Source organism: Barbus barbus, assembly GCF_936440315.1.
Source record: "Barbus barbus genome assembly, chromosome: 41".
Lineage (NCBI taxonomy): Eukaryota > Metazoa > Chordata > Actinopteri > Cypriniformes > Cyprinidae > Barbus > Barbus barbus.
The window spans coordinates 8,072,490-8,099,874 of record NC_136719.1 but is presented as its reverse complement, the minus strand read 5'-3'; the positions used below and the strand labels follow the sequence as shown (position 1 = coordinate 8,099,874).

General features: G+C 37.8%; 1 protein-coding gene across 1 annotated transcript in view; it reads left to right on the top strand.

Moving 5' to 3' along the window:
- Nucleotides 1-25,283, top strand: part of LOC306861052 (contactin-4-like) — an 86,281-nt gene extending 60,998 nt beyond the window's left edge. Inside the window, exons 12-23 of the mRNA XM_079403121.1 lie at nt 8,942-9,069; nt 12,225-12,400; nt 12,537-12,654; nt 12,796-12,954; nt 14,247-14,396; nt 16,432-16,502; nt 16,848-17,082; nt 17,754-17,869; nt 18,258-18,444; nt 22,394-22,506; nt 23,756-23,924; nt 24,199-25,283. Coding sequence (XP_079259247.1) covers nt 8,942-9,069; nt 12,225-12,400; nt 12,537-12,654; nt 12,796-12,954; nt 14,247-14,396; nt 16,432-16,502; nt 16,848-17,082; nt 17,754-17,869; nt 18,258-18,444; nt 22,394-22,506; nt 23,756-23,924; nt 24,199-24,290 — 1,714 coding nt within the window. The 3' untranslated portion in view covers nt 24,291-25,283. The remainder of the gene's footprint in view (nt 1-8,941; nt 9,070-12,224; nt 12,401-12,536; nt 12,655-12,795; nt 12,955-14,246; nt 14,397-16,431; nt 16,503-16,847; nt 17,083-17,753; nt 17,870-18,257; nt 18,445-22,393; nt 22,507-23,755; nt 23,925-24,198) is intronic.
- Nucleotides 25,284-27,385: the final 2,102 nt, after the last annotated feature.

Sequence of the window (27,385 nt, the reverse complement as noted above, 5' to 3'; positions counted from 1 at the left end):
AAATAATTAAAGTTCCATGCAGTTTTTCTTTGGTGTGGTAAGGTTTGGGGTGGGGGGTGGTCCATGTTCAGGAGGTAGAGGTTTGCATGGGGTTTCAGAGGGGGGCGGGGTGGTTTGAGTTCAGGGCTCTCACAGCCTGGGGGAAAAAGCTGTTGAGCAGTCTGGCGGAGCGGGCTCTGATGCTCCGGTACCGTCTTCCTGATGGTAGGAGCTGGAAGAGACTGTGGGAGGGATGGGTGGAGTCCTTCACGATGCTGTTGGTTTTGCTGGAGCATCGTGTAAGGAAGATGTCCAGGATGGAGGGGAGAGGGGCACCGATGATCTTTGCAGCTGTGTTCACTGTCCGCTGGAGGGTCTTGCGATCAGCAGCACTGCAGTTCCCGTACCAGACAGTGATGCAGCTGGTCAGCACACTCTCAATGGTGCCTCTGTAGAATGTGGTGAGGATGGGTGGAGGGAGACTTGCTCTTTTCAGCCGGCGGAGAAAGTGTAGGCGCTGTTGTGCCTTTTTGGAGAGTGACATGGTGTTGGTGGTCCAGGTGAGATCCTCTGTGATGTGCACCCCCAGGAATTTAGTGCTGCTGACTCTCTCCACAGTCGAGCTGTCGATGGTCAGTGGGGGGTGGTCAATGGAGTTTCTCCTGAAGTCCATCACAACCTCCTTTGTCTTCTCCACATTGAGGGACAGATTGTTTGTGCCACACCATTCAGCCAGCTGTGCCACTTCCTCTCTGTAGTGCGTTTCATCGTTGTTGCTGATGAGACCTACCACTGTTGTGTCATCAGCAAACTTGATGATGTGGTTGGAGCTGAACTTGGCAGTGCAGTCGTGGGTCAGCAGTGTGAAGAGCAGCGGGCTGAGCACACAGCCTTGTGGAGCACCTGTGCTCAGTGTTGTAGTGCTCGAGGTGTTGTTGCCGACACGGACTGACTGAGGTCTTCCAGTTAGAAAGTCCAGGATCCAGTTACAGAGGGAATTGTTAAGGCCCAGCAGGTTTAGCTTATTTATGAGCTGTTGTGGGATTATTGTGTTGAATGCCGAGCTGAAGTCAATGAACAGCATTCTAACATAGGAGTCTTTATTTTCTAGGTGGGTAAGAGCCAGGTGGAGGGTGGAGGAAATTGCATCGTCCGTAGAGCGGTTTGGACGGTATGCAAACTGGAGCGGGTCGAGTGTGTTGGGGAGGCTGGTTTTGATGTTATGCATGACTAGCCTCTCAAAGCACTTCATCATGATTGGAGTCAGTGCTATGGGACGGTAGTCATTGAGACAGGACACAGGTGATTTCTTTGGTACCGGTATGATTGTTGTGGATTTGAAACACGTGGGGACAACTGCCTGGCTCAGCGAGGTGTTGAAGATATCTGTTAGGACATCTGTCAGCTGTGCAGCACAGTCTCTCAGAACACGGCCAGGTATGTTGTCAGGACCCGCAGCCTTGCGTGGGTTAATCCTAGATAGGGTCTTCCTTACGTCGGCTGGAGACAGACAGAGCGCCCGGTCGTTGGGAGGTGTGGGCAGTTTTTGTGCAGGTGTGTCGTTCTGCATTTCAAACCGTGAATAAAAGTGGTTGAGTGCATCGGGGAGGGATGTGTCCTCATCACAGGCCTGTGGCGGGGGCTTGTAGTCTGTGATGGTCTGAATGGCTTGCCACAGGCTCCGTGTGTCTCTGCTGTCTGTGAAGTGGTTGTTGATTTTTTGGGCATATGACCGTTTTGCTTTTTTGATGCCACAGGACAGATTGGCTCTTGCTGTTTTGAGGGCTGCTTTATCTCCTGATCTGAATGCTTCATCTCTGGTCTTTAGCAGCCCACGAACCTCTGCTGTCATCCATGGCTTCTGGTTTGCACGTGTGGTGATGGTCTTGGTGACTGTCACATCATCAGTGCACTTTTTGATGTAAGCAGTCACAGTTTCAGTGTACTCATTCAGGTCTGTGTGGTTGTTGTAGGTGGCTGCCTCTTTAAACATATTCCAGTCTGTGTCCTGGAAGCAGTCCTGCAGTGCTGAGGTGGCATTGTCTGGCCATACTGTGATCTGCTTTTCAACTGGTTTGGTGAGTTTGAGAAGTGGTCTATATGCTGGGATTAGCATAACAGTGATGTGGTCGGAGTACCCGAGGTGGGGGCGGGGTTCAGCCTTGTAAGCGTTCTTTACTGTTGTGTAAACAAAGTCCAGTGTGTTGTTTTCCCTTGTTGCAAAGTTCACATGTTGGTAGAACTTTGGCAAAACTGTCTTTAAGTTTGCGTGGTTGAAGTCACCGGCTATGATGAAAAAGGCGTCGGGGTTTTTTGTTTGTTGTTCACTGATGGCGCTATACAGTTCACGAAGCGCGTCCTTAGCGTTTGCACACGGGGGGATGTAAACCGCAACGATAACAATGGCCGTGAACTCCCGCGGCAGATAGAACGGTCGACACTTCACAACCATAAACTCCACCAGCGATGAACAGTGTTTTGATAATACCGCAGCATTGTTACACCAGTCTTTGTTGATATAAACACACAAGCCACCTCCGCGTGTCTTACCAGACAGTGATGAATCTCTGTCCGCTCGGAAGTGGGATAGCCCGTGCAGTTGAATGGCGGAGTCCGGGATGTTGTCGTTTAGCCATGTTTCGGTGAAAACAAACACGCAACAGTCCCTTGCCTCATGCTGTGTAGATCGACCGAGTTGAATTAAGTCCAGTTTGTTTTCCAGAGAGCGGACGTTTGAGAGCATGAGTGTTGGAAGAGCCGGTCTTGAGGGGTTAGCTCTTAGCCTAGCTCGTATACCTCCGCGCTTACCGCGCTTCCGTCCTCTCTCACACCGCTTGCGACGCTGCCTTGTGCGGGTAGCGTCAGTAGGCGAGGCCGCGGTCTCGAGGTCCGGCTCCAGCAGTAAACAAAGGCCTCGTAGCTTCTCAGTAGCCGCCGGCGAGAGTTGGTGTACGTAAGCGTTGCTGATATCCAAAAGACTTTGGCGATCATAGATGAATTCTGGGGTGATTTCCTTAAGAGTTAGCGGTAAACTGACACTATTTGGAGACGAACAGACAACATTAAACGACATAAAAGCACCGTCTTTGGGACCCGGAGCAGCCGCTGCGATCGATCGCGCCGCCATCTTTCTTCTTTAGTCTTTGATGCTAAATTATTAAATCACAAAAAAATAAAATAGTATATATATATTTGATGCATTATTATGGCTTGTAATGCACCTTATCATGAATTGAACAGTCTCATGAATTATTGTAACCGTAGTTAATACATGATAAAATTTATCAATTCATTGTTACATTTGTCACATTGTTACATGCATTTTAAATTTGGTTATAATTATTACAAGATATAATGTATTACAGAGCACATTTTGAATAGTTATAATGCATTAAAAATAAAGGCTTTAAGTAAAGTGTTACCAAGATAACATGAAATAATGGCGATCTCTCCCTACAAAGACCATAAGTTTAGAACAGAAATTATTATATAATAATAGGCTATGCAATTTTACATTTAGGGCTACATGTTAAATGTATAACATCACTTCATATTTAAAATATTCTTGTAGAAATTTCATCTTTATTTAAAATTTTCTTAGAAATACTTTTGTCAGCCATTTATGTATGAATTTATATATATATAACCAAAAGATCAACACTAGAATTCAAAAGTTTGGGGTCAAGATTGTTTTTAAAGAAATTAATACTGTTATTTAGCAAAGATGAAATTGATCAAAATGAATAAATAAAAAAAAATCAGTTTCAAATAAACAATGTTCTTTTAAACTTTCTATTAATCAACAAATTCTATAAAAAGTAATTGGAATTGTGCTGAAAATTCAGCTTTGCCATTACATTCAACTATATTCAAATAGAAAACAGTCCATTTAAATTATAGTAATATTTAAAAATATTGTGCTGGAATCAACATTCAGCTTCTGAGCTTAATAATATTTTTATATATTGTTTTCACTGTGTTTATGATCAAATAAATGAAGCCTTGGTGAGATTAAAAGTCTTTTTTCAAAAACAATATAATAAACTTACCAACTCCAAACTTTTGAACGACAGTATATTAAGTAGAGCAACATATAGAGTTCTGAGAAAGCCTCCTTCATTATTCGATGTCACATCACACCCTGAATGGTTAAAATGGCTTAAAGGTCACTTCCCTTGACATGGACACCATCCATCAGAGAATTAAGTATGACTGAGTACAGAATAAGAAAGAAAATTAACCTCAAAGAAATCCTCTCACATTTGATTTAAGGATTATGCATAAAAATTCTAATTGACTGGGATTTTTCTTTGCATAGTAGAATTTCTAGCTTGACTGACCCAGAGCTAAATTCAGCAAGCATCTAAGCATGCTCATTCAATATCAGGTCTGTTTGTAAGCCTCATGTGACAACATTGATTGGGCAGAACCTGAAAACAGCTCTGAACCTCCACTCAGACATTGTTACTGCCTCCAGATCAAGGACTCGTGTTTGAATAGGATTTATAGCATATGTAAGGTAGTGCATCACATTTCATTAGCATATACTTTAGATGCATCCATGGAGGAATTAAGTAGTATATGGCACTGTGTCTCCATGGAGAGAGTACCACTGAACTTTTGAGTCTGGAGCCACTGTAAGAAAATCATTAGTAGCCATCACTGTCCATCAGCCTTGTGCTAATGTAATGGGGTGATCCCCTTTAATGGGTTTTCCATTCTGTGTGGGTGGATGGAGTGGGGCGGAAGTTAAATTCACGGGCCCTTTAAAAAAGCGCAGAGGTTTTACTTTACTTCCGTTTTCCTCTGGCATGGTATACTGGCGGCATGTTGATCCTGTTGTAAAAACTACTTGATGTGCGTTAAGCAGTGAGTCTGTAGTAAGCACATTAACCTGTATAAGGTTGGATTTCTTCTCTAACTCTGGGCGTGGGCCTGAGGGTGTTCAACCGCATCAACGCATTTCAGGGTACGTTATTGTATTGCTTTATGTTGCCACTTTATTTTGAGAGGTGGCGTTGACTAACAGTGGACCGGCTTTTTTTTAGCTTGATTCTGGCAGGATTGGTGGATCGTTCACCACTTGTATTGAGAGCCAGTTAATTGTGCCGCAGGTAGGTTCTCATATGGTATTTTGTAAGTTGTTTGCTATTTAAAGATGTAATTTTAAATTTTTAGTGGACGTGTGTCTAATGACCATCGGGTAATTATTTTATAGAAACTTGTCCGTTGCTGTCTTGCTGCTGTGTGGTGGTTGGACTGTGCCGATGTGCTGCGGAGAAGTAGTTCGTCTTCTTCAAGGGCACTTGACTGTGTGTGTGGTCAAGTCGCATTACAGTGAACTAATCGTGTGTTTGTGGGAGTGCGTGTTCGTATGCTGTGTGTTAAGATTAATCGATGGTGTGTTTTTTTTTGTTTGTTGTATGTTGATTTAAGTGTGTTTTCTTTAATTTTGTGTCTTGTTTTGTTGTACGAAACATTTCCCTTATAACCAGCAAGGGTTATCATCTGCGGGGAGGGTTCACTGTTTTCTTTTGTTGGCTTGTTGTGTGGTTTTGGTTATTTATTTTGAGGGAGGGAAATTTTATTTTGCTTTATTGGTTTGTGGGAAAGTGTGAATTTTTGAGGATTTTATTTGTATTGCATTTTATTTTATTTTTTTTCTCATTTCCTTCCCAAATGTTAACTTATCCCAAGGGATATTGATGTTGTCAGGTCAAGATGCAACATTATAGGTGGCCACTGAATACTATTGTTATGTAAAAAACAGTGTTACTTTCGTGATTCGTGCTTTTTTTTTTTTTTTTTACGAATTGTATGTTTTGCATGATTATATTTTTAAGTATATTTAAGTGTCAAATAAAGAAGATCGTTTGTGCACCTCTCTGCTTTCTCTTTCCATTTGTTTGGAAACCCTGTAGTTGTGGCAAAACATCCACATTATATAGGTTACATCATAGGTGGCATCAGCCCACCTACACTAACATCCACCCACCATCTAGAGATGTATGAGAGGGACAGGGTCTCTCATTAAACTCTGCTGCACTACTGGGACTGTGATTGTGAGAGAGAAGAAGAAGAGAGAGAGAAAACCAAAGAACAGCTTTTTAGGCTTCTTCTATAATTATCATGTGGGAAGAGAAAAAGTTGCTTTCATTCCTTTATGTCCAATTTTGCTTTTGTAGTGCTTGTTGGAAATCTGCTGACTGCACTATGCAAATATGATTGTAGCCTTTTACAGTTTCCAGCTTTTCCATGTTTGTGCATAAATAAGTAAAAGTTGCATAAAGTTATTCATGCATAATTATACCGCTGACTGATTTAAAAAGAAAATGTGCTAAAGACCTAGTGAAGTTGCTGCTAACATGTTGCTAACATTGGCTAATAAATTCAGTAGAGTGATAATCAACAGCAATTTATAAATGTTGATAATTCATGTTCATTCATAATTCATAAAGGAATTGTTTTTTGTTATTTCATGTTAGCTATTGCATATTGCTAATATTGATAGAACGTATAGAAGCTTAATGTAATGTGTTACCAAAAAGCTCAGTTTTCCTTCCTTTGTGAAGTTTTTCCTTTGAATTTTGGACATTGTATTTTAAAGGGAAAAAAATAGATTGCTTTTATTTTATGTCATAGTCTTGTTCCAATATTTCCTATTTATTGCGCAAGGATGTATTTGCTGGTATTGAGCCTTTTCACATTTCTAGGGTTTTCAGAAGTGAAAGTAGCCATAGTTAGGTAAACTTCTATAGGGGTGAATGGGTAATACAACACACATTAGCTTTGCTTTCCAATTGCTCCAATGGCAAAATAAAAATAAAAAAATCAATGATAGCATTTCTGTGACTTTCCAAAGGAGGAAAAAATATCGAGAGATTGATTAAATTGGTCAAAAGAGAGAAAGATGTCAAGTTTGTGTCACTGCCTTAGCCAAAATATTAGAAACACTGGCACAGATAAATAGTTTTATGTTTTTTAAATGTAGAGGCTAGCAATAGCAAGCTAGCTTTGAAAGCATAACATCCCACCCTCCCTGCAAATCACTCTCCAAAGCCACGCCTCCTCCAAAACACATGATCCTGAACAGGCAGACCAGATCCAAACCAGCATCAGCGCTGCAATGTCAGATTACCTCATGTCTCATTCACCGGTGAGAAAACATTATAGTACACAAAGAGCATAATATTACAATAATAATGCCTTCCATTCTCGCTCAGTTTGCACCGTGCTGATGACATATCATGTCTGCACCTTTAGAAATAATCTGGCACATGTACGCTAACAGATGTAAAAAAAAAAAAAAAAAAAACTATGTAATAAATAAACAGAATACACATAATAAAACAGCTAGATTTTCAGATTTCAGCTAGATTTTAATTTTGACTGTTTTTTTCTCCCTACTATCATTCGCTCGATGCAAGTGTAATTCTGGCCTCAACTAGTGTAAAACCATCGATGATAATTCCACAAGACATGAGGATGACATGCCTGCTGAAAGCTCTCATGTCAACATTTCTAAAAATGCCACTTACTGAACTTTTGCAAACATTGGCATGTCTATAGTAAAGAAGCTGTTTGCCGTGGTGGGAGCAGATTTTTTCTCCTCAGCAGTGCTGTGATGAAGACCAATGCATACTGAAAGGTCACGGTGTAAATGAAGCACATCCCGCGCTCTGCTCTTCAACATTTTTCATTGCTTTGGCCTCTGCACTATAATTAATAAAAGCAGCATACAACTAATTTTCTCTTTTTCTTCTGCACTTGTAGTGGAACATGGAAATGTAGTTTTTATTATGCTTAATGTGTTAGTTTGGACACAATCTGCTGTCTTATATAGTCCAAAGAAATTCTGCTTTATTATATAAAGCATAAAATTGTGCTCATAGACAGACTTTTTAATATAAAATTGCACTGCAGTCACAATCACAGGAAATAATGTATAAAGCTCAGAAGCTGAATGTTGATTCCAGCGCAATAATTTACACTACAATTTTATGATTTTCATTCAATATTTTGTGTTGAACACCAAATTTATGTAAGAAAGTATATTTTATAGGAACAGTGACTGTATTGCAATCTTAATAAAGAGTGATTTAGTGATTTTAAGCAATCTTTATACTTAAAACAGCATATGTAATTGAAAATTGTTTCTAAAGTTTAGTAAAGGTGTAATTTATACAGCATTAACCTTGAATTGTTGCCTAACCTAATTCACCCGGTCATCAAAATCTCAAAGCTGGCAACCCTGGTAATATCTGTCTACTCCTCCCACAAATTCTCAGTTGTATAATTATTTTATGGTGTTTTTTGTCATTTTGGAGCTTGACAGTTCCAGTCCCCATTTTCTTTTACAATACAAAGAAAAGTGATCAGGAAATTCTCCAAAAATTCACCTTTTGTGTTTTCACCTTTTGTTTTGTGTTTGGAATGACAAGAAGGTGATTAAATAATAACTGAATGTTTAATTTTTGGAAAGTCTTGCTAATTATTGTAAGTTACAGAAGAAACTAAGAAAACGTTAAAAGAGAGAGCTTTTATCGTCAGTTGAAAGTGAATATATCAGAGCTGGTTTAACAGTAAGGACGAGTTCAGAGACAGGTTTCATTAATGAAATCAATTTATACTAGATTGTAATGCGTTTGGCTTTTAAATGTTTAATTTCCTATATATATAAGAGACAGCAAATGCCCAATAATCTGAGATGCAATTGTGAAATATACATAAAAACACAGGTTTTAACTGCAATTTATTTTATAATATGATAATCTGATAAATCTGAATCTTCTGTCATCTATAATTGCTTAATGTAGTTTTATTTAAGTCCTATTGCCTATTGATCTCTGTTGCCAGACTAAAGTTCATAGATCTTCAATGTAATATAATAACTGGTTTTGAAGCATGTTTATATGGATGAATGGGGTTGTATGGCTTTCATCAAGTCACTTTTTTTGTCTAGAGTCTCCGTGCTGGATAATGGCAGTCTCTGGATATCCAACATCACCAAACTTGATGCAGGGCTTTACACTTGTGTGGCGAGAAACCAGTTTGGAGTAGCAAGCAGTTCAGGCACACTAGTGGTGAAAGGTATGCTGGGACATTTTAGTATTTAGTACATGCATTACTTTTGGACATTTCTGTATGTATGCATAGAAGTAACATGATGACATGTTTCCATTTATAAAAAAATACATTTATATGAAATATATTCATAAAATGTTAAATAAACGTTAAATAGTTAAATAATAAATGAATAGTTCAAATGTTTGGAGTCAGTATTATTATTTTTTTAAAGACATTTCCACTTTTATTCAGGGGATGGATTTAAATTAGTGCTGTCAAACGATTAATTACGATTAATCACATCCAAAATAAAGGTTTTTGTTTACATAATGAATGTATGTGTGCTGTGTATATTTGTTATGTAGGCTATATATATAAATACACACACATGCATATATATATTTAAGAAAAATATTTTATGTTTATATATTAAAAATATTTATTTATAATATACATTATATGAATATAGACATGGAAATGCATGTAAATATTTTCAAAATATATGTGTGTGTATTTATATATGCATAATAAAAACACACAGAACACACACATATATATTATCCAAACAAAAACGTTTATTTTGTATGGGATTAATCGCAATTAATTTAATTAATTTAAATTAATCAAAAGTGACAGTTAAGACATTTATAATGTTACAAAACATTTATATTTCTAATAAATATACATTTTTATCCATCAAAGAATTTTAAAATAAAATATCACAATTTCCACGAAAATAGTAAGCAGCAACATTGATAAGACAAAGAAATGTTGAGCAGCAAATCAGCACATTAGAATAATTTCTGAAGGAAACTGAAGACTGGAGTAATGATGCTGAAAATTCAGCTTTGCATCACAGGAATAAATATCTAAGAAAATTTAGTAGATATATTTCTCAATATTACTGTTTTTACTGTATTCTGATTCCAAACTTTTGAATGTTAGTGCACTGTATAAAACATATTGTGTTGCATAAGATAAAATAACTATTTTCTATCGATCTACAGTCTGTGCCAGTGTAAGAGTAAAGCACAAGCTCCTTATCTCCACACTCTCTAGATGAACTGTGCTTGTGGTTAATGGGGAATTGATTTATTTGGCGAGCATTAGAGATGCATGATATGTGTGGAAATAACCGTGCTGTGTTTCATTAGGGCTTAAATCCATCTAAAACAGCCCTTTTTGTAACTCTGTGAATTCTTCACCCGTTTTACTAGGCGGCGTGAACAATACCAGTGCTTTATTAGAATGGCGGTTTGGTGGTCCTTCTTGTTTTTAAAGCTGGTTTCTATAGAAACTCTCTGGTTTCTTCTCTCATTCTCATTTTCACATGAAAGCCTGGATCCTGAATACATGTTCATTTGACATGTTAATTTGCAAACAGTTTAAATAAAATTGCTCCAGCAAAATTCACGTGTTTTCCGTATTAAAGAGACACATCTGCAAGAGGTGCGTGATAAAGCGTGAATAATTCAGCACAATGGAATCCAGAGATTACTAATCAGTAATGATTCATCCCATAAATTAAAGCTGAACCGACTGTTTTATTAATATGCACTGTTGCATGTTTTTGTCATATTGACCCTTTTCTTTGGCAAATCATAAAATAGATAGATAGATAGATAGATAGATAGATAGATAGATAGATAGATAGATAGATAGATAGATAGATAGATAGATAGATAGATAGATAGATAGATAGATAGATAGATAGATAGATAGATAGATAGATAGATAGATAGATAGATAGATATGTTAATGGAGTTTTAACACCCAATCAGACAAATTGTGCTTTAAGTAGTTTAACATTAATATCATATTAATAACAGGTGCATTCATTTGATGTACGTATTGATATTTTGTAAGGTTGAGAATATTGGTAATTTTTATTGATAATAATTGAGAATTGTAGACGTACAAGACTTCTTTCAAACGAAAATGTAACAGCATAGGGACATCTAGTGGTGGTAGAATTGTGTTGCTCATTGCACTTCTTGCCTCAATTGTAGTTGTTGGAGTAGTAGTAGTAATAATACATCCATACAAAACAGTACAGTACAGTACAATACAATATTTATTTGTAAAGCACATTTAAAAACAACCAAAGTGCTGTACAGAATAGAATAAAAACTCAGAAATAAATTTAAAACACAACAATAACAAAACAACAATAATGATCAAGGGGTATTGAAAGCTAGAGACTTTTATAGCACTTTTAAAAAGTACTTTCTCACAGCATTTCACAACAAAAGCAAGCACAACAATGTAAAACAATCTAAAACAACTAGGACTAAAAATGCAGAATTATTAAATACCTAAATATAACAGATAATCAAGTAAAACCAATTCTGAAATAAAATGGGTTTTTTTAAGACAAGATTTAAAAATACCTAACAAATGTGCATCTCTAATGTCAGCCAAAGAATTCTGAGCACAGGATAAAAAGACTACTCTGAGAGCATCGCAAGATGCAAGTTGTGCATAAAGAGTGTGAAGTTCAGCCAAATACTTTGGAGCCAGATAATGCAAAACCTAATACGTTAGCATAAGGATTTTGAAATACACAGTACCTGACAGGGAGCCAGTGCAAAGACTTCAAAATAGAGGTCATATGGTCACCAACCCTGGATAGGATTCTAGCCACCAAATCTTGCAGATATCGTAGTTTGTCGAGGGAAGATTTACAAACTCCAACAAAGAGAGCATTGCAGTAGTCAGTATGTGAGAAAACAAAAGAGTTAATCAGCTTTTCAGGAGCATAAAGGATAGCATGGGCCGTAAACGTGCAATATTTCTAAGACGAAAGAAGGAGGTGTTAACAGTGTTCTGCTCAAAAGACTCAAATTACAGGTTGGCATCAATGAGCTTAAAGATTTTTTTTTTTTTTTTAGTTTACTTTGTAACTCCAAGGCAACACCATGAACTAAAAAAGCTACAGAGCCAGTATTACAAAGTTGATCTTAATCTCATAAATTCAGTCAGAAAGATGAGAAATGTCCTCAGATTGACCTGGTTTTAAAGGAATATAAAAGAAAAAGTACTAGGCTAACTAATTTTAAACATGTCTCATCTTAAGCCTGGTCATAATGTACTTAAATACAACTTTTGTTTTATCCACCAAGCTACTGATGACTTGTGCACTTATATATTAGCTGCTGACCATCTCATTGTTATTTCAGAGCCGACTATCATCACTTCTAAAGCCACCCAGGTGGATGTTACAGTGGGAGAGAGTGTTGTTATTCCATGCCAGGTGTCTCGTGACCCTTCCTTGGATGTGAGATTCACCTGGTTTTTCAACGAGCAGCTGATAAATTTTGGAAGCCATGGGGGATATTTTGAAAAAGTCGGTGGGGTGCGTTCTTTTAGCATTACTTTCTGATGTTCATGTTTGTTGATTTGTTGACACCAGAAAATCAGAATCTAGCTGACTATAAGACTACATAAATCTTACATGAATCTGTAAATATAATTAAATTTTTTGCTCACAGACTTCTGCTGGTGACATTATGATTCGTAACATTCAGCTAAGGCACGCAGGAAGATACACATGTGCCGTACAGACTAAAGTGGACAGTGCGTCTATAGCAACAGATGTTGTGGTACGAGGTAATGATTTTCCAAACAAGATTTCAAAGACAAAACCCCACTAAGATTTAATTTAAAAGTAAAAACCACTAGGTTAAAACCTACCAAATTTAAAAAATATATATTAGAATATGTGTAAGCTCTATAATCATTGCTCCACAGGTCCCCCTGACCCACCGCTGGATATTAAAGTTGATGAAGTGACAGAGACAACGTCCTTTGTCTCCTGGAGTCCAGGCCCTGATAACCACAGTCCTGTCTTTGCTTACAACATTCAGATCCGAAGCCCCTTCTCTCTCGGATGGCAGGCAGCCAAAACAGGTGTGCAGGAATTAATAGTTTGGATTAAAATACACAGTTTATTATAATGATCCTTAAGTGCTGTTTAGTCACCACTGAAGTTAGTTTGATTAGTTTGGCACAAGGCCTACTAATTATTTTCAGTGTTTTAGCATTGCTTTTATGATAGCAATATTTCATAAACACATCTTTATCCTTTGTTCAGACCTCTAATCTCAGGAACCTGAACGCCCACTGTTAGTTCACTGCACTTGTTGAAGTTTGCAAGCAATAGTAGTGCAATCAAATGTTTTAGTAGTCAACTTTGTTTTCTGACAACAATGTATACACACATTTTCTGCAAATGTATTTTGTACTTTCTGTACAACCATGAGATGAGCATTAATCACAGCAATATTTCCACACTGTATGATTATAGAATCGTTGTTTTCAGATTTGCCCAGATGTAATATTTCCAGACTGTTAATTGCATGTTAATTGCAAATAAATTAAAATGTGTTATTGATGCTAAATTTAGTTTGTTTATATTAAATGCAGTTAGTTGAACCTTTTGACCCATTTAAGTACGACTCGAGTACATCTTTGTCATTTCATAATGGTGTTGTCTTTAAAATATTAAAATAATGAAGTTGTAAATGAGTGAATTATTATATACTTTGCACATGCTTTTGGATATTAGTCACCACATCAAAATAAGTGTTATATCTGTATTTAAGCACAACAAAAGATTTTGACATTATTACAAAGTACACTTAAATAGTCATGAAAGTGTACTCTGTTTAAGTACACTTAAGTGGTCTTTTATCTCATTAATATTATATTATCTGCAAGTACAGTTACATATACATTTAACCTGCTGGTGCTCTTCGCTCACTTTTGACCGAAACATTTTCTGTTTTGAATTTTTTTAAATCACAGCTTCATCAAAATGGTACGAAACTTGATGACTTTTATGGCGTTTGGAATGTGAACACAAAAAAACTGAGGGCATGATTCGAGCAGGCTAAGTGGTCGTAAAAAAAATAGTCACACTTCACAAGTGAGGAAATGAGGAGCACCAGAGAAGCCTAGAAGTTCAAAAGTGCAAATTCAACATTCACATTTTTCACAAGGGTACAAGTAGGTAAAAACAAAAACAGTTGGTTCTTTTTAATGCCAAACACTTTGTCACTTCCTGGCCATGTGCATGTTTATTGGCCATAAGAAGCTGCATATTGTGTCTCCGGTCTCTAGCTTGTTTTCCAAGTGATTATTTTGTTAAAGGTTTCTGGAAATGTATCTTCAATATATTGAAATATCTGTTCTTTCCTCAGTGCCAGAGTATCTGGGAGGGCAGCAGTTGACAGCCCGTGTGGTAGAGTTGAGTCCATGGGTTGAATATGAGTTCAGAGTGCTGGCCACTAACTCCATAGGCACCGGGGAACCCAGCAAACCCTCACAAAAAATCAGGACCAAGGACACATGTATGTATATAGTTTTATGTTTACGTTGATCCCCCATCCCAAACCACCACCAAAAAAAGCAAATCTCAGGCACTTATTATGTCACCTCAAGACCAAGTGAAATTTGAAAGCTAACTTGTGTGATGTCATTTCAAATTAAATCAGGCCAAAACAAAGTTTGTTTAGAGTTTGTTTCAGGAGTTCAAAACAGCTTATCAAAGAAAATTTCACTCTGGCTGGAAAAAATACCTTCAAACTACCAATGATCTGTAATGATTATATAGCCAGGTAGATGTGGCTCTGTGGCTCCACATTCTTTCTTTGGTTCATTTCTTCTGTTCAGTCTATCAACACACTGGAAAGCTGCTTTATAGTAGAAATTGAAGTTGTAATTCTAATTGATGGCAACCCTGGCACAGGTTTTTCATGTTTAATACTGTAATGCTGTTTGCTTTAATGCAATCTGTTGTATAAATTGCTTAATGCTGTTTGATTTAAAGAGGTCATGAACTGCCTTTGTTTTTGTTTTTTTGTTTGTTTTTTTGTTTACATTAAAAACCATCATGATTTAGAAGTAATATGCTATTTTCTGTCCTGTTTTTGACCCCCCTCATCAGAACGCTCTGTTTGAATAGGTGTGGACAAAAGTAAACGCCCACTGATTGGCTAATGTTGTGTATGTTAACAAATTGACAGCATACATTCCTCATAATTGGATGCTGCTGTGATTTAGGTCAAAATTGCATAAATAACTCAATACATATCAAGCAATCTGTAAGAAAAGACAAAGCAATGGTGACCATGTAATAAAAACAGTTTCTTACACTTGTGTGTCGCGACATTACTGTCGAATCTAAAATAGAAGGCACTGCATTGTTTTTTAGTTTCAATCTTTCTGAAAATGCCACTTCGAATTGTGCCTTGTTTGTAAACAAATCCGTGGAAAAATGAAGTGAACAAAGGACCAAGTTCTTACTGACGAGGTCCGGATCTTCATTAAAAAAAAAAGTTAATCCACTCTTTCCTAACTTTGGGATCAGAAGGAAGGCAATGCAAAGACCCACAAGATCCAGGGGGTGTGGTTGGATCCACATCTAGGGGGTGGAGATTGATAGGTTTAGGGGTGGAGATGGGTGGGTTTAGGGATCAGGGGGTGGAGATGGGTAGGTTTAGGTATATGTGAGGTGAGAGGAGTTGGATCTGGATCCAACCACACTCCCTGGATCCTGGGTTCTGCATCGAGACACTCCTCATTTTTCCACAGCTTGGCACTGCACAGCATCTTGTTGTCTTCAGAGCCATCTTTATCCTTTGGTTTCTGCATAGACCCGCGTGTTTGTCTCTGGTAAACACTACATGCACGAATCAGTGGGCGGGGCTAAACAGGCAGTGATGTCGAAGCAGGCGTTGATATTCTTCTGCGGAGACGGTGTTTAACCACACTATTAGAACATTCCAAAAGCTGTCATTTTGGCAGACTGCCTTACAAGCTGTTTTTAGACTAACGTCAAAGTTTTGTGTTCTAAAACTATGAATATGTTTTTATCATACAATGACCTCTTATATGTCAAAAGATCAAGGGAATTTTTGTTTCTCAGTTCATCACCCCTTTAATGCAATCTATTGTCCAAAGTGTTTTTTGTGTGTTTATTTTGTTACTGAAATGAGAGTGTGCAGCTCATATTTACATATTCATCTAAATCATGTTCGATAACAGTATACCACTGCAAAGGTGTTTCCGACTTCTTTTTCTAGGTGAAGAACAAAAAATAATGTTGCCGTTAGTATATTGGGAGCTTCATAATTTTTGGGAAGGCCAGCAGGGATTGTTAAAATAAAACAAGGCACTTCTCCAAGATTTGATAAGACTGACATTTAGTTCTCTTCCAACTATACTGTATATTAAACCTTTTCGCTCAGAACCAAGAAGCAGCCAGGAAGCTGTCTCTGTGGCATCATGCTAAACAGATGGAGGCGAAAAATGCCCTGTCTGCACTTCTGGCTTTTCTCATCTTGTAAAACTGACTGAAAAAATCTTCTTGTTTTAATGTTGCAGTGCCAAGGACGACCCCAGCCAGAGTCAGTGGAGGAGGTGGCAGTCGCTCAGAGCTTGTCATCACTTGGGAGGTAACACAGCAAGCTCTTGCTTGCACATTTAAGTGCACAAAGGTAGCTGTCAATAGTGAACCGTCCACTGGCCTGCATCAAAAACAGGCCCATCATGTTGTCAGATTTAAACAGCTCTTGTTTAAAAAGGGCAGATAGTCTTCAGTGAGGCAGGCAAAATGTTTATGGATTTTAGCAATTACATTTCAGAATGTGAAAAGCGAAAAATATGTTCAAGAACCGTGAAAAGGATTTTCCATAGTCTGCTTTTACTGAGACAAAGCCTCTTGTATAACATTGCTCTGATATAATGATACGTCTTTCATTTGCTTATTTTTGTCTGTGGGTACTTGTGTGGCTTTCCAGCCAGTCCCAGAAGAGTTGCAGTGTGGTCCAGGGTTCGGCTACGTGGTTGCTTTTCGCCCTCTTGGTGGTCAAAGCTGGATGCAGGCAGCCGTGACATCTCCTGATGCATCCCGATACATCTTCAAAAACGAGAGCATCACTCCATTCTCTCCATTTCATGTGAAAGTAGGAGTTTACAACAACAAAGGAGAAGGTCCTTTTGGACCTGTGACCACTATATACTCAGCAGAAGAGGGTAAACCCAATTTATCAACCTTAATTTAATATGGAAAGACAACTGTAAGCCATTCGCAAATTCAGTCCATCAGAAAGTATAAACACTATGTCTCTGTGGTGCAACGGAAATGTTACTCTTGGTTTGAGTGGCCCAACATGGCACCATAGAACGTGGATGAATAGGAGGCTGTGAGGGATAGACTTAGTCTTTACAATGGCACGCACTGCTTAAAGGTCCTAGATTACAAGTCATTTTCCCAGCTCACAACTTACAAAACTGTTTTATGGAGTTTTTGTCTATTGAAAGTATTCTGGAAAGATGAACTAATCGGTACAGTCTGTTCTTAAACAGTAGACTCCACTGAACACACTGTACTTCTATCCCTTACAGCCTCATTTTCATTCCTGTCCAAAATTTATGTTTTGAGGTCTACCACTAACCCCAAGGTCTACTGTCTCAATCAGTATTGTTTGTTTGTTCATACAATGAAAGATAGATTGTGCCAGTGGAGCAGAAATTGCCTTTAAGAATGAACAGGTATATGAAATGCTTAAAACATCATGTGGCTGCAGTGTTGCAGTGTTTGATTAGGGCAAATTGAAAGTGCTAAACATTTGCTAGTGCACCAGTGCTCTAATAATGAGCCTAAACATGCCGAGACACTACAGTAATGATTATTCTGACCATAGAGCCAAGTCGCGCCCCCAGTCGCGTTCGTGCCAAGAGCCTGTCAGCCTCAGATGTGGAGGTCAGCTGGAAGCCTTTACCATGGAGCTCCAGTAGGACACGCATAATGGGCTATGAGGTGAGGACAACACAAATAAAGCAAGCTAATGAGTCTGACTGGGTTTGATCTACATATTAGTCGTGTTATTACACTCCCTGTACTGTTATAACAATTCTCGAATACAGTATTGTTAATGTTCTTAATGCAATAACTACCAATAAACAAAGCTATAAAAATTCATATATTTATATTCATATATAAAAAAGTCACATATTGGGCAAAATGTCACATATTTTGTTTGCGGTAGGGGGATTTTTGCTTTATTAGAAACAGAATATCAGTAAGCAAGACTGACTTGAATATATCACATGACGGCCCACATGAGCATAACAGCTCCAATAAATTTTCATCAATGTTTGACACTTTGTGATGCTGATTATGACTACTATTTGAATGTGAATTTCAGTTGAGGTACTGGAGTACAAAGGACAGGCCGGACACAGCCAGTGTGATGAGGACTGTGGGAAACAGGACGTCTGCTGTCATTCGTGGACTGGACCCCAGCAGTACATACTACATCAAACTCAAAGCCTATAACAGTGCTGGTGTTGGACCCGATAGTGCTGTGGTGAATGTCACCACTAAGAGACCCCGTAAGTGTGACATGGACCCTGGCTATTGTGTTATTGTCTATAAACATCACCCTATTTCAGGGTGTTTCCATTTCATCATTAGGAAGGAAAATTAAAAGAATAGGTGTCTAATTAATAGATCTAGGTGTCCTGGCTGTAGAGGTCATCTCTAGGTGCTGATCCACGATCTGATCTGGATACATTCTGGATCTGGGTGGCTACGGTGACCTCGGAATAAGAAAGAAACAGATTAATATTAGCGTAGATGCCATTCTTCTAACAATGTAACAAGTACATCAGGTTTTTTTTTGGAAGTGTTCCCGGTTCCGGTTGACCTAATTAATGCAGCCTAACAATCATTTAACAGATTTGAATTATAGAAATGCGATAGTGTATTATGTGTAAGCCAGGATAAAGAGATGGGTCTTTAGAAATGACAGAGTGTGTCTGCTTCCCGAACAGTGTTAGGTAGATTGTTCCAGAGTCTGGGCGATAATTTACAATAATCTAGCCTCGAGGTCATGAATGCATGAATTAATGTTTCTGGATTTGACATTTAGAGCATAGGTCGTAATTTAGATATATTTTTAAGATGGATAAATGCAGTTTTATAAATGTTAGAAACATGTTTTTCGAAGGAAAGATTGCTATCAAAAAGTACGCCTAGGTTCCTAACTGATGACGAAGAATTTACAGAGCAGCCATCGAGTATTAGACAGTGATCTAGGTTATTACATGCAAAAAGTTTACATGCATCCAAAGTTTTTGGTCCAATAATTAACACCTCTGTTTTTTCAGAATTTAGCAGTAAGAAATTGCTAGTCATCCAGTTTTTGATATCAACTATACATTCCGTTAGTTTTGCAAATTGGTAAGTTTCATCAGGTCGTGAAGAAATATAGAGCTGGGTATCATTAGCATAACAGTGAAAGCTAACACCATGTTTCCTAATGATATCTGCTAAGGGTAACATGTAAAGAGTGAAAAGTAAGGGGCCAAGTACTTAGCCTTGAGGTACTCCATACTGCACTTGTGATTGGTATGATACCTCTACATTTACTTACACAAATTGATGGCGGTCAGATAAGTACGATTTGAACCATGCCAGTGCACTTCCTCTAATGCCAACATAATTTTCTAGTCTATTTAAAAGAATGTTGTGGTCGATGCTAAAATTGTGCTAAAATCCAGTAGCAATAATAGAGAGATACAACCACAATCAGATGATACAAGCATACAGATATTTTTCTCTAAGAAGGAGCATAGTTGTGATGATATTACCTTTTCTAATATCTTTGACAGAAAAGGGAGATTCGAGATGAGTTAATAATATTCAGAAGAGGATCTATTACTTCTGGAAGCACCTCTTTTAAGAGCATAGATGGAACAGGGTCTAAAATACAGGTTGTTGGTTTAGTTGATTTAACAAGTTTATACAATTCTACAATAGAAGATAATGAGTGGAATTGTTCCTCAGGGGATCTATAGTGCACTATCTGATGCGATACTGTGGCTGACAGCTGCATGGTTACAATTTTATCTCTAATAGTTTCGATCTTGGAAGTAAAGTAGTTCATAAAGTCATTACTACTGTGCTGCTGGGTAATGTCTGCACTTGCTGATGTTATATTTTTTGTTAATTTAGCCACTGTATTAAATAAATACTTGGGGTTATGTTTGTTTTCTTCTAAAAGAGATGTAAAGTAAGCAGATCTAGCAGTTTTTAATGTTTTTCTGTAGGATAGGGTACTTTCCCGCCAAGCAATACGAAATACCTCTAAGTTTGTTTTTCTCCAGCTGCGCTCCATTTTCCGGGCTGCTCTCTTTAGGGCCTGAGTGTGCTCATTATACCAAAGTGTTGGACTCTTTTCCTTAATCTTCCTTAAACGTAAAGAAGCAACTGTATCTAAAGTGCTAGAAAAGTGAGAGTCAATAGTTTCCGTTACATCATTAAGTTGTTCTGAGCTATTGGATATGCTGAGGAATTGAGATAAATCAGGAAGATTATTTATAAAGTAGTCTTTTGTGGTAGAAGTGATGGTTCTACCATATTTGTAACAAGGAGTTGGCTTTACAGCTTTAGCTATATGGGATATACATGAAACTAGATAATGATCTGAGATATCATCGCTCTGCTGCAATATTTCAACGCCACTGACATCAATTCCATATGACAGTATTAAATTTAGAGTATGATTTCGACAATGAGTAGGTCCTGAAACGTGTTGTTTAACACCAATGGAGTTTAGAATGTCTATAAATGCTGATCCCAACGAATCTCTTTCATTATCAACATGGATATTAAAATCACCATCAATTAGGACTTTATCTGCAGCCAGCACTAACTCAGATAGAAAATCAGCAATTTTTTTAATAAAGTCTGTATGGTGCCCTGGTGGCCTGTATACAGTAGCCAGTACAAACATCGCAGGGGATTTATCATTAACACTTGTTTCTTTGGATAACGTTATATGAAGCACCTGTTACGGGGCTGACGAGACGTGAGACATGCGGATCCATATGCAAGGCTTTATTAAAAAACATGGTCAGAAACAGGCAGGGTCAGACATCGGCAAACAGGTATGGCAAGGGCAAGACAGAGCAATCCGTGGAGCAAGCGTGGGTCAACGATGAGCGAACAGTATCCAAAGGGGCAAGGCAGAGAGAGAATCCAGAGACGAGAGCAATAATCCAAACAGGGAGCGAACAGAGTCCAAACGGCAGAGGCAAAGGGTAAATCCAGGAAACAAGAGCAGGGTCAAACACGGCAGGAAAACAAGGCAAGACTAAGACTATAAGAATGGCTCTGTAAAGTTGCTATCGCTATGTGAGTGATATTCGCTAACAATACTCGGCCCTGAGCAAGAGCAAGTCCCAGGCTTATATGGTGTGTGGTGGTGATTGAAATGATAATCAGGTGTGTGTGATGTGTGAATGGTGACAGCTGTGATCTGTGCAATGGATTGTGGGAACTGTAGTCCAGAGTGCTGTGTAGTGTAAGAGTCAATGTGGTGAGTGAGTGACATCTGGTGGCGAGTTAACGGAAGTGCATGGCCAGGATTCGTGACAGCACCATTACTTCGAACGAATTATACTTGAAACCCGACCTCTAAGAAATATAGAAAATATTTGTGGCAACACCTCCCCCTTTACCTTTTGGACGCGGTTCATGTTTGTGACTGTAATCTTGGGGGGTAGACTCGTTTAAAGTAATGTAGTCATCTAGTTTTAGCCAGGTTTCTGTCAAACAAAGCACATCTAGTTTATGGTCAGTGATCATATTATTTACAAAAAGTGCTTTTGTAGAAAGGGATCTAATATTCAATAAGCCAAGCTTTATCATTTGTTTATCTGTATTATATCTGTTTTTTTATTTGTTGAACATCAATTAAATTGTAACTCTTACTTTGGTTTGGACGTTTCCTGTATTTTCTAGTTCGGGGAACAGACACAGTCTCTATAGTGTGATATCTAGGTGAAAGAGTCTCTATGTGCTGAGAATTAACTGACTTCTGTGACGTTTTAAACCCATAAGACTTTCTTTCATCTTCGAAACAGATTTTCGGTCTTTCCACTAGTACTGAATGTCCATTCCCCCAAAACTTTCATACTTTATTAAGTCCATATAAGCATTATAGAAATGAATCATAAAATAAGTTATTTCAAATTAGCCTATTGTTCACATATATGCATTGATCAATGCACATACAGTACATAGTACAGTACATAGAGTTTATCAAATATCGTAAACATTTGCTCAAACATGATCGTTTGTTGCACAAGAACCAATGAGCTTTGTTCTCATTTGCAAGAACCAATGAACTCCACAGTTGAGCTTCCGTTTGACATTTAACGAGGTCTGTGTACTGTGTGTGTGCTGCTGCTATTTCAAACTTAACATGCTTAACTCTACAGCAGTTTTAAACTGCTCTGAAGTGTGATGTTCAGCTCTTTGAATGTATTTCTCCAGCACCGAGTCAGTCTCCAGTGAAAGTCACGTGGAATACTACAGACTCTAAACTCATCCTCAAGTGGGATCATGTCAAGTCTCTGGAGAATGAGTCTGAAGTTATGGGCTATAAGGTATGAACATACACAAATCACTACGTCAGCCACTATTTCTGTTTATACCACAATAAGGTTGAATGATTGCTTCGGATCATAATACAGTTCCATATATACAGTGGGAAAAAAATTATTTAATCCCCTGCTGATTTTGTATGTTTGCCCACTGACAACAAATGATCAATCTATAATTTTAATGGTATGTTTATTTTAACAGTGAGAGGCAGAATTGCAACAAAAAATCCAAAAGAACTGATTTCAAAAAAAGTTATAAATTGATTTGCATTTAATGAGTGAAATAAGTATTTGACCCCTTCGCAAAACATGACAGTACTTGGTGGCAAAACCCTTGTTGGCAGTCACAGAGGTCAGACGTTTCTTGTTGTTGGCCACTAGGTTTGCACCCATCTCAGGAGGGATTTTGTCTAGGGATGCAACGATACCATTTTTTCAGATCCGATTCGATCCAGAAAATTCTGAGATTAAAATGCAAATCAATTTATAACTTTTTTTAAGTGCATTTTTCTATATTTTTTGTTATTCTTTCTCACTGTTAAAATAAACCCACCATTGACATTATAGACTGATCCTTTCTTTGTCAGTGAGCAAACGTGCAAAATCAGCAGGGGATCAAATAATTCAAGTGTATTGTATAATGCACACCATGAATTCAGCGGTCCATCATTTGTTACATATGAATTGAGTTTTAGATGACATTAGGTAACATTATTTTTAGGTGTCCTTGTTACACGTTACAGTACATGTACTTACTATTACAATAACAATTAATTATGCATAATTGCATGCAAGTAACCCTAAACCAAACCCTAATCCTAACCCTAAACATATAGTAAGTACATGTAGTTAATTACTTAGTACTTAGTACAGGGCAGTCGTGGCCTAATGAATGGAGAGTCGGACTTGTAACCCGAAGGTCTCAGATCTGGCAGGGATTGAAGGTGGGGGAGTGAATAACCAACACTCTCTCCACCCTCAATACCACGACTGAGGTGAGACCCTTGAGCAAGGCACCGAACCCCCAACTGCTCCCCGGGCGCCGCATCATTGGCTGCCCACTGCTCCGGGTGTATGTTCACTACTGTGTGTGCACTTGGATGGGTTAAATGCAGGGCACAAATTCCGAGTATGGGTCACCATACTTGGCCACACACCACTTCCCTTTCCCTTAAATGTGTAATTACACTGTAACAAGGACACCTTAAAATAAAGTGTAACCGAGTTTTACAGCTGCTGTGTTATTTTGAAGGTCATGTACAAGCAAAGCAGACAGAGTCGGCCCAGCGTGGTGGAGACTAACAGCACATCTCTTGAGCTCTCTCTGCCTGTGGACGAGGATTACATCATCCAGATTAAACCAGTCAGTGAAGGAGGAGAAGGGAGCAGCAGCAAACAGATTACCATCCCCAGGATAGCAGGTCTGCTTATAGCCCTTACGGCGTTTATAACTATTGTCCTTCAGTATGCTGAACTTGTGGTGGTTTTTTTTTAGGCTATCATGTCAATAATGCAACTTTTGGTAATTATATTAATTACACAAAGCAAGTGAAAATCTCTTAGACTTAAAGTGAAGGAGAACCAGAATACCTATCACACTATTTGAAACTGTAAACATCTTGTTGTTTTTTTTGTTGTTGTTGTTTGTTGGCTATCTGAAATATGATTTAGATTTTTTCTATTTATATTTTGCAGTTGCACATGCGATTGGATTTGCCCCAGAGAGGAAAGCACTACCAGTCCTCATAACACTATCACTCTACTGTATGGTCAGGACTTTCTTATGACAGATGAACTGAACTCTACAGCGGAGCGAACAGTACAAACATCTACAAGTGGATCCACTTGTCTTTTTCCAGTTTGTTTTACAAATGAGACTCTTCAGAAGGAAAGTTTTCCTCTCACTTTTTAAAAGAGGATGTTTGCTAATCTGGTTTTGATCACTGACACCAAAGCTGCCGAGACAGTGGAGTAGGAGCTATTGCATTTTTTGGGATAAACGTATCGACGGATGTTACCCAAGTGGTTTCCAACCAGGAACTGGATAGTCAAGGGCATAAAATGACACACAGTTCACTCTTAAGGATTCACATACAAGGACATCTGTTTGGATAAGATAAATCCATATTCATCCATTATAGACGGTTGGCAGTGGAGAACCACACAAATGCCTTTTCCATAGGAAGCTTGGGAATACTTAATGAACTCCTTTGAAGAAAATCCATACTGCCATACCTCACAGACACTTTCATTGTAAGACCATCAACCCATTTAATCAGCTGTCCTCAAATCAGACAGAGTTTACAGTCCCCCGGTGTTGACATGCCCCCCTGTCTGTTTGAAAGACGAAGCTAATGCTGCTGGCCTTACTTATACAGTAAAAGAGCTCTCTGGCTGTCTCAAGCTGGTTGTTCCTTCAGTCATGCACTGAGATCTTTGTTTTGCTAGTGTGTGTGCCTCTTTAATGAGAAACAGTATGTAAAATATCCTCAGGACCAGAACAGCCTTAAATAGTTGTCTTGTTTTCTTTTCTGTTCATTGACAATTCCATTATTTGATGATGTATAACAGATATTTTGACTGTAAAATACCAGCGTTCATTTTCTGTTAAGGTGCTTTCTATAGGTAATAGCTGTGATAATTAAATACTTAGGACATAATGCTTATGTTCCATTTTCAAGCTGTTTAGCATGAACTGGCTCTGTAGTGGCTTGGAATACAGTATTTGAATGGACTGTCTGCTTTTAATAAATCAAGGAACAAATAATGTTCTTAAGATATTTGTGAGTTAGTCATTGTAATTTCTACTGTTATAGAATGCAAATTTTATATCATCAGGGATGCAAATTCATGAGTGGTGCAAAAGGTGAGAAGGTCAGAGGGCCTCCTGATGACTTTTTTGAGGATGAGCTTAACATGCCTAATTTAATTATTAAAATACTGGAAATTTTAAACATAGCTCTGGCTAAATACCAAAACAGGCATCTGGCTGAAATACTTTAGAAAGTGAAAAAGCTAGTCAGCATGAAATAAATTCATCCTGTCTGTTTTCTAAATGCATGTTATTGATCATTTTTGGAATAGTGCATCTGTGCATGCATTTTATTTTATTTATGTATATGCCAGATTTCTTTAATATAATTTAATATATTTTATAGAGGTAATGGTATGCTGTCCTTTAACACAGAAAATAACTTTGACTTGCCCAAAAGTGTTGCCATAACACTGAAACACTTGTAGAAAGACTAGTGTGATGGATATTCTTACCAGCCTTGTCTATGCAAAGACTTCTTAGTCATCACTTGCCCTTTCATCAAGGTTTTCACTTTCTGAAAATTTTTTGATTTATGTGTTGCATAAATGTCCAAGACAATTATTGGTCAGGGTGCACCTTTACCCTGTATTTTATACTGACTACTCATTTAAGCACCAATTATTAAATTGCTGTTAACAGCAAGATAGGATAATGCCAGAAAAGATTACAAGCTCTTAAGTCATATGTTTGTGTGCTTCCAACTAAAGTGGTAGGTAACCTTTAGCTTAATGTTTTCGTTATATAAGTTTAAAAAGTTTAATTTATAAAAAAGAAAATGTGTCTTACCTTAGAAAACGTAACGAGTTTTCTTGTTTGCATCTGCGCGCGCCCAGGTCTCTGATGAAGCGCGGGAATCGGAAGTGAGAAAAACAGCAAACGAGCAAAAGCACCCACAAAGATTGGAATACAGTGGCAGGTAACACTTTAGAATCATAAAAAGCATCATAACTCCCTAATATTGACTGATGTCATTGTAAGCTTTTGACATATATGTAAGGTTTTGGATAGTAATGACTCAAGTGTTACTACATCCTTCTGAAGAAACTACTAATTATTTGGATCAGTATTCTAAAGTGAAGATCATGCTAACCCACTAGTAATGATTTAAGTGTTACCAAATCTAGCAAAATAAATTACTAACCAAAACCTTACAAAAACCTTAAAAGTTTACAATGACTTCAGTAATTACTAGGGAGTTATCACGATCTTCACTTTAGAATACTGATCCAAATAATTAGCAATTACTTCTGAAGGATTTGGTAATACTTGAGTCCTTACTAGTGGGTTACCATGGCCTTTACTTTAGAATTAATTATACATTATGTATTATTCATATTAATTATGAACCTGTATACAGTAGTTCTTAGTCAGGTATGAAAAAATAGTAATTACTGATTAGCTAATAGTGAACTACTACATTCGACTAAGCACTATTCCTTACTAATTCATTATTCAGAGTTTATTGTTAGATACTAGTAGTTACTAGAGTGCTAATATTGTGTTATTCAACTTGTGTAGTTGTTCATTAATGATGGAACAGTATTCTAAAGTGTTACCCAGAGGCGAATTTATTCGGTGACCATTTAGTTTGTTTAAAATTACACCTTACTTTCGCCAAGTTTTACTCAGTCAGTCTTGACGATAACTGATGATATTGGTGATAACTCTACACTGTTTGTTAATATTTCTGGGAACAAATGCTCTCCCTTAATTGTGCTTAAAATCAGAGGTGTTATTAAATTAGAGAAACGTGATACTAGAGTCCTATTGACGATTTTGAGTAGCCTATGCTCCTCAGTAGACCACGAGAGGGCAGTGTGACAGAACTAACAACATTTCTTAAACAAAATGGAAAATTCTTGCACCTATACCGTTGTTGGATAATACACAATATACAGTAATGTAATGTTTAACTCAGATGCAACAAATAGCAAACTTGACCACATGGATGGATCTTATTTATTTCGAACACTGTACAGCAAACACACAAAACCAAGCAGTAGAAAGTAGAGGATAGCATTGTAAACAGAAGTGTCTGCAGGTGGAATCTCAGGGGAACTGATGCTA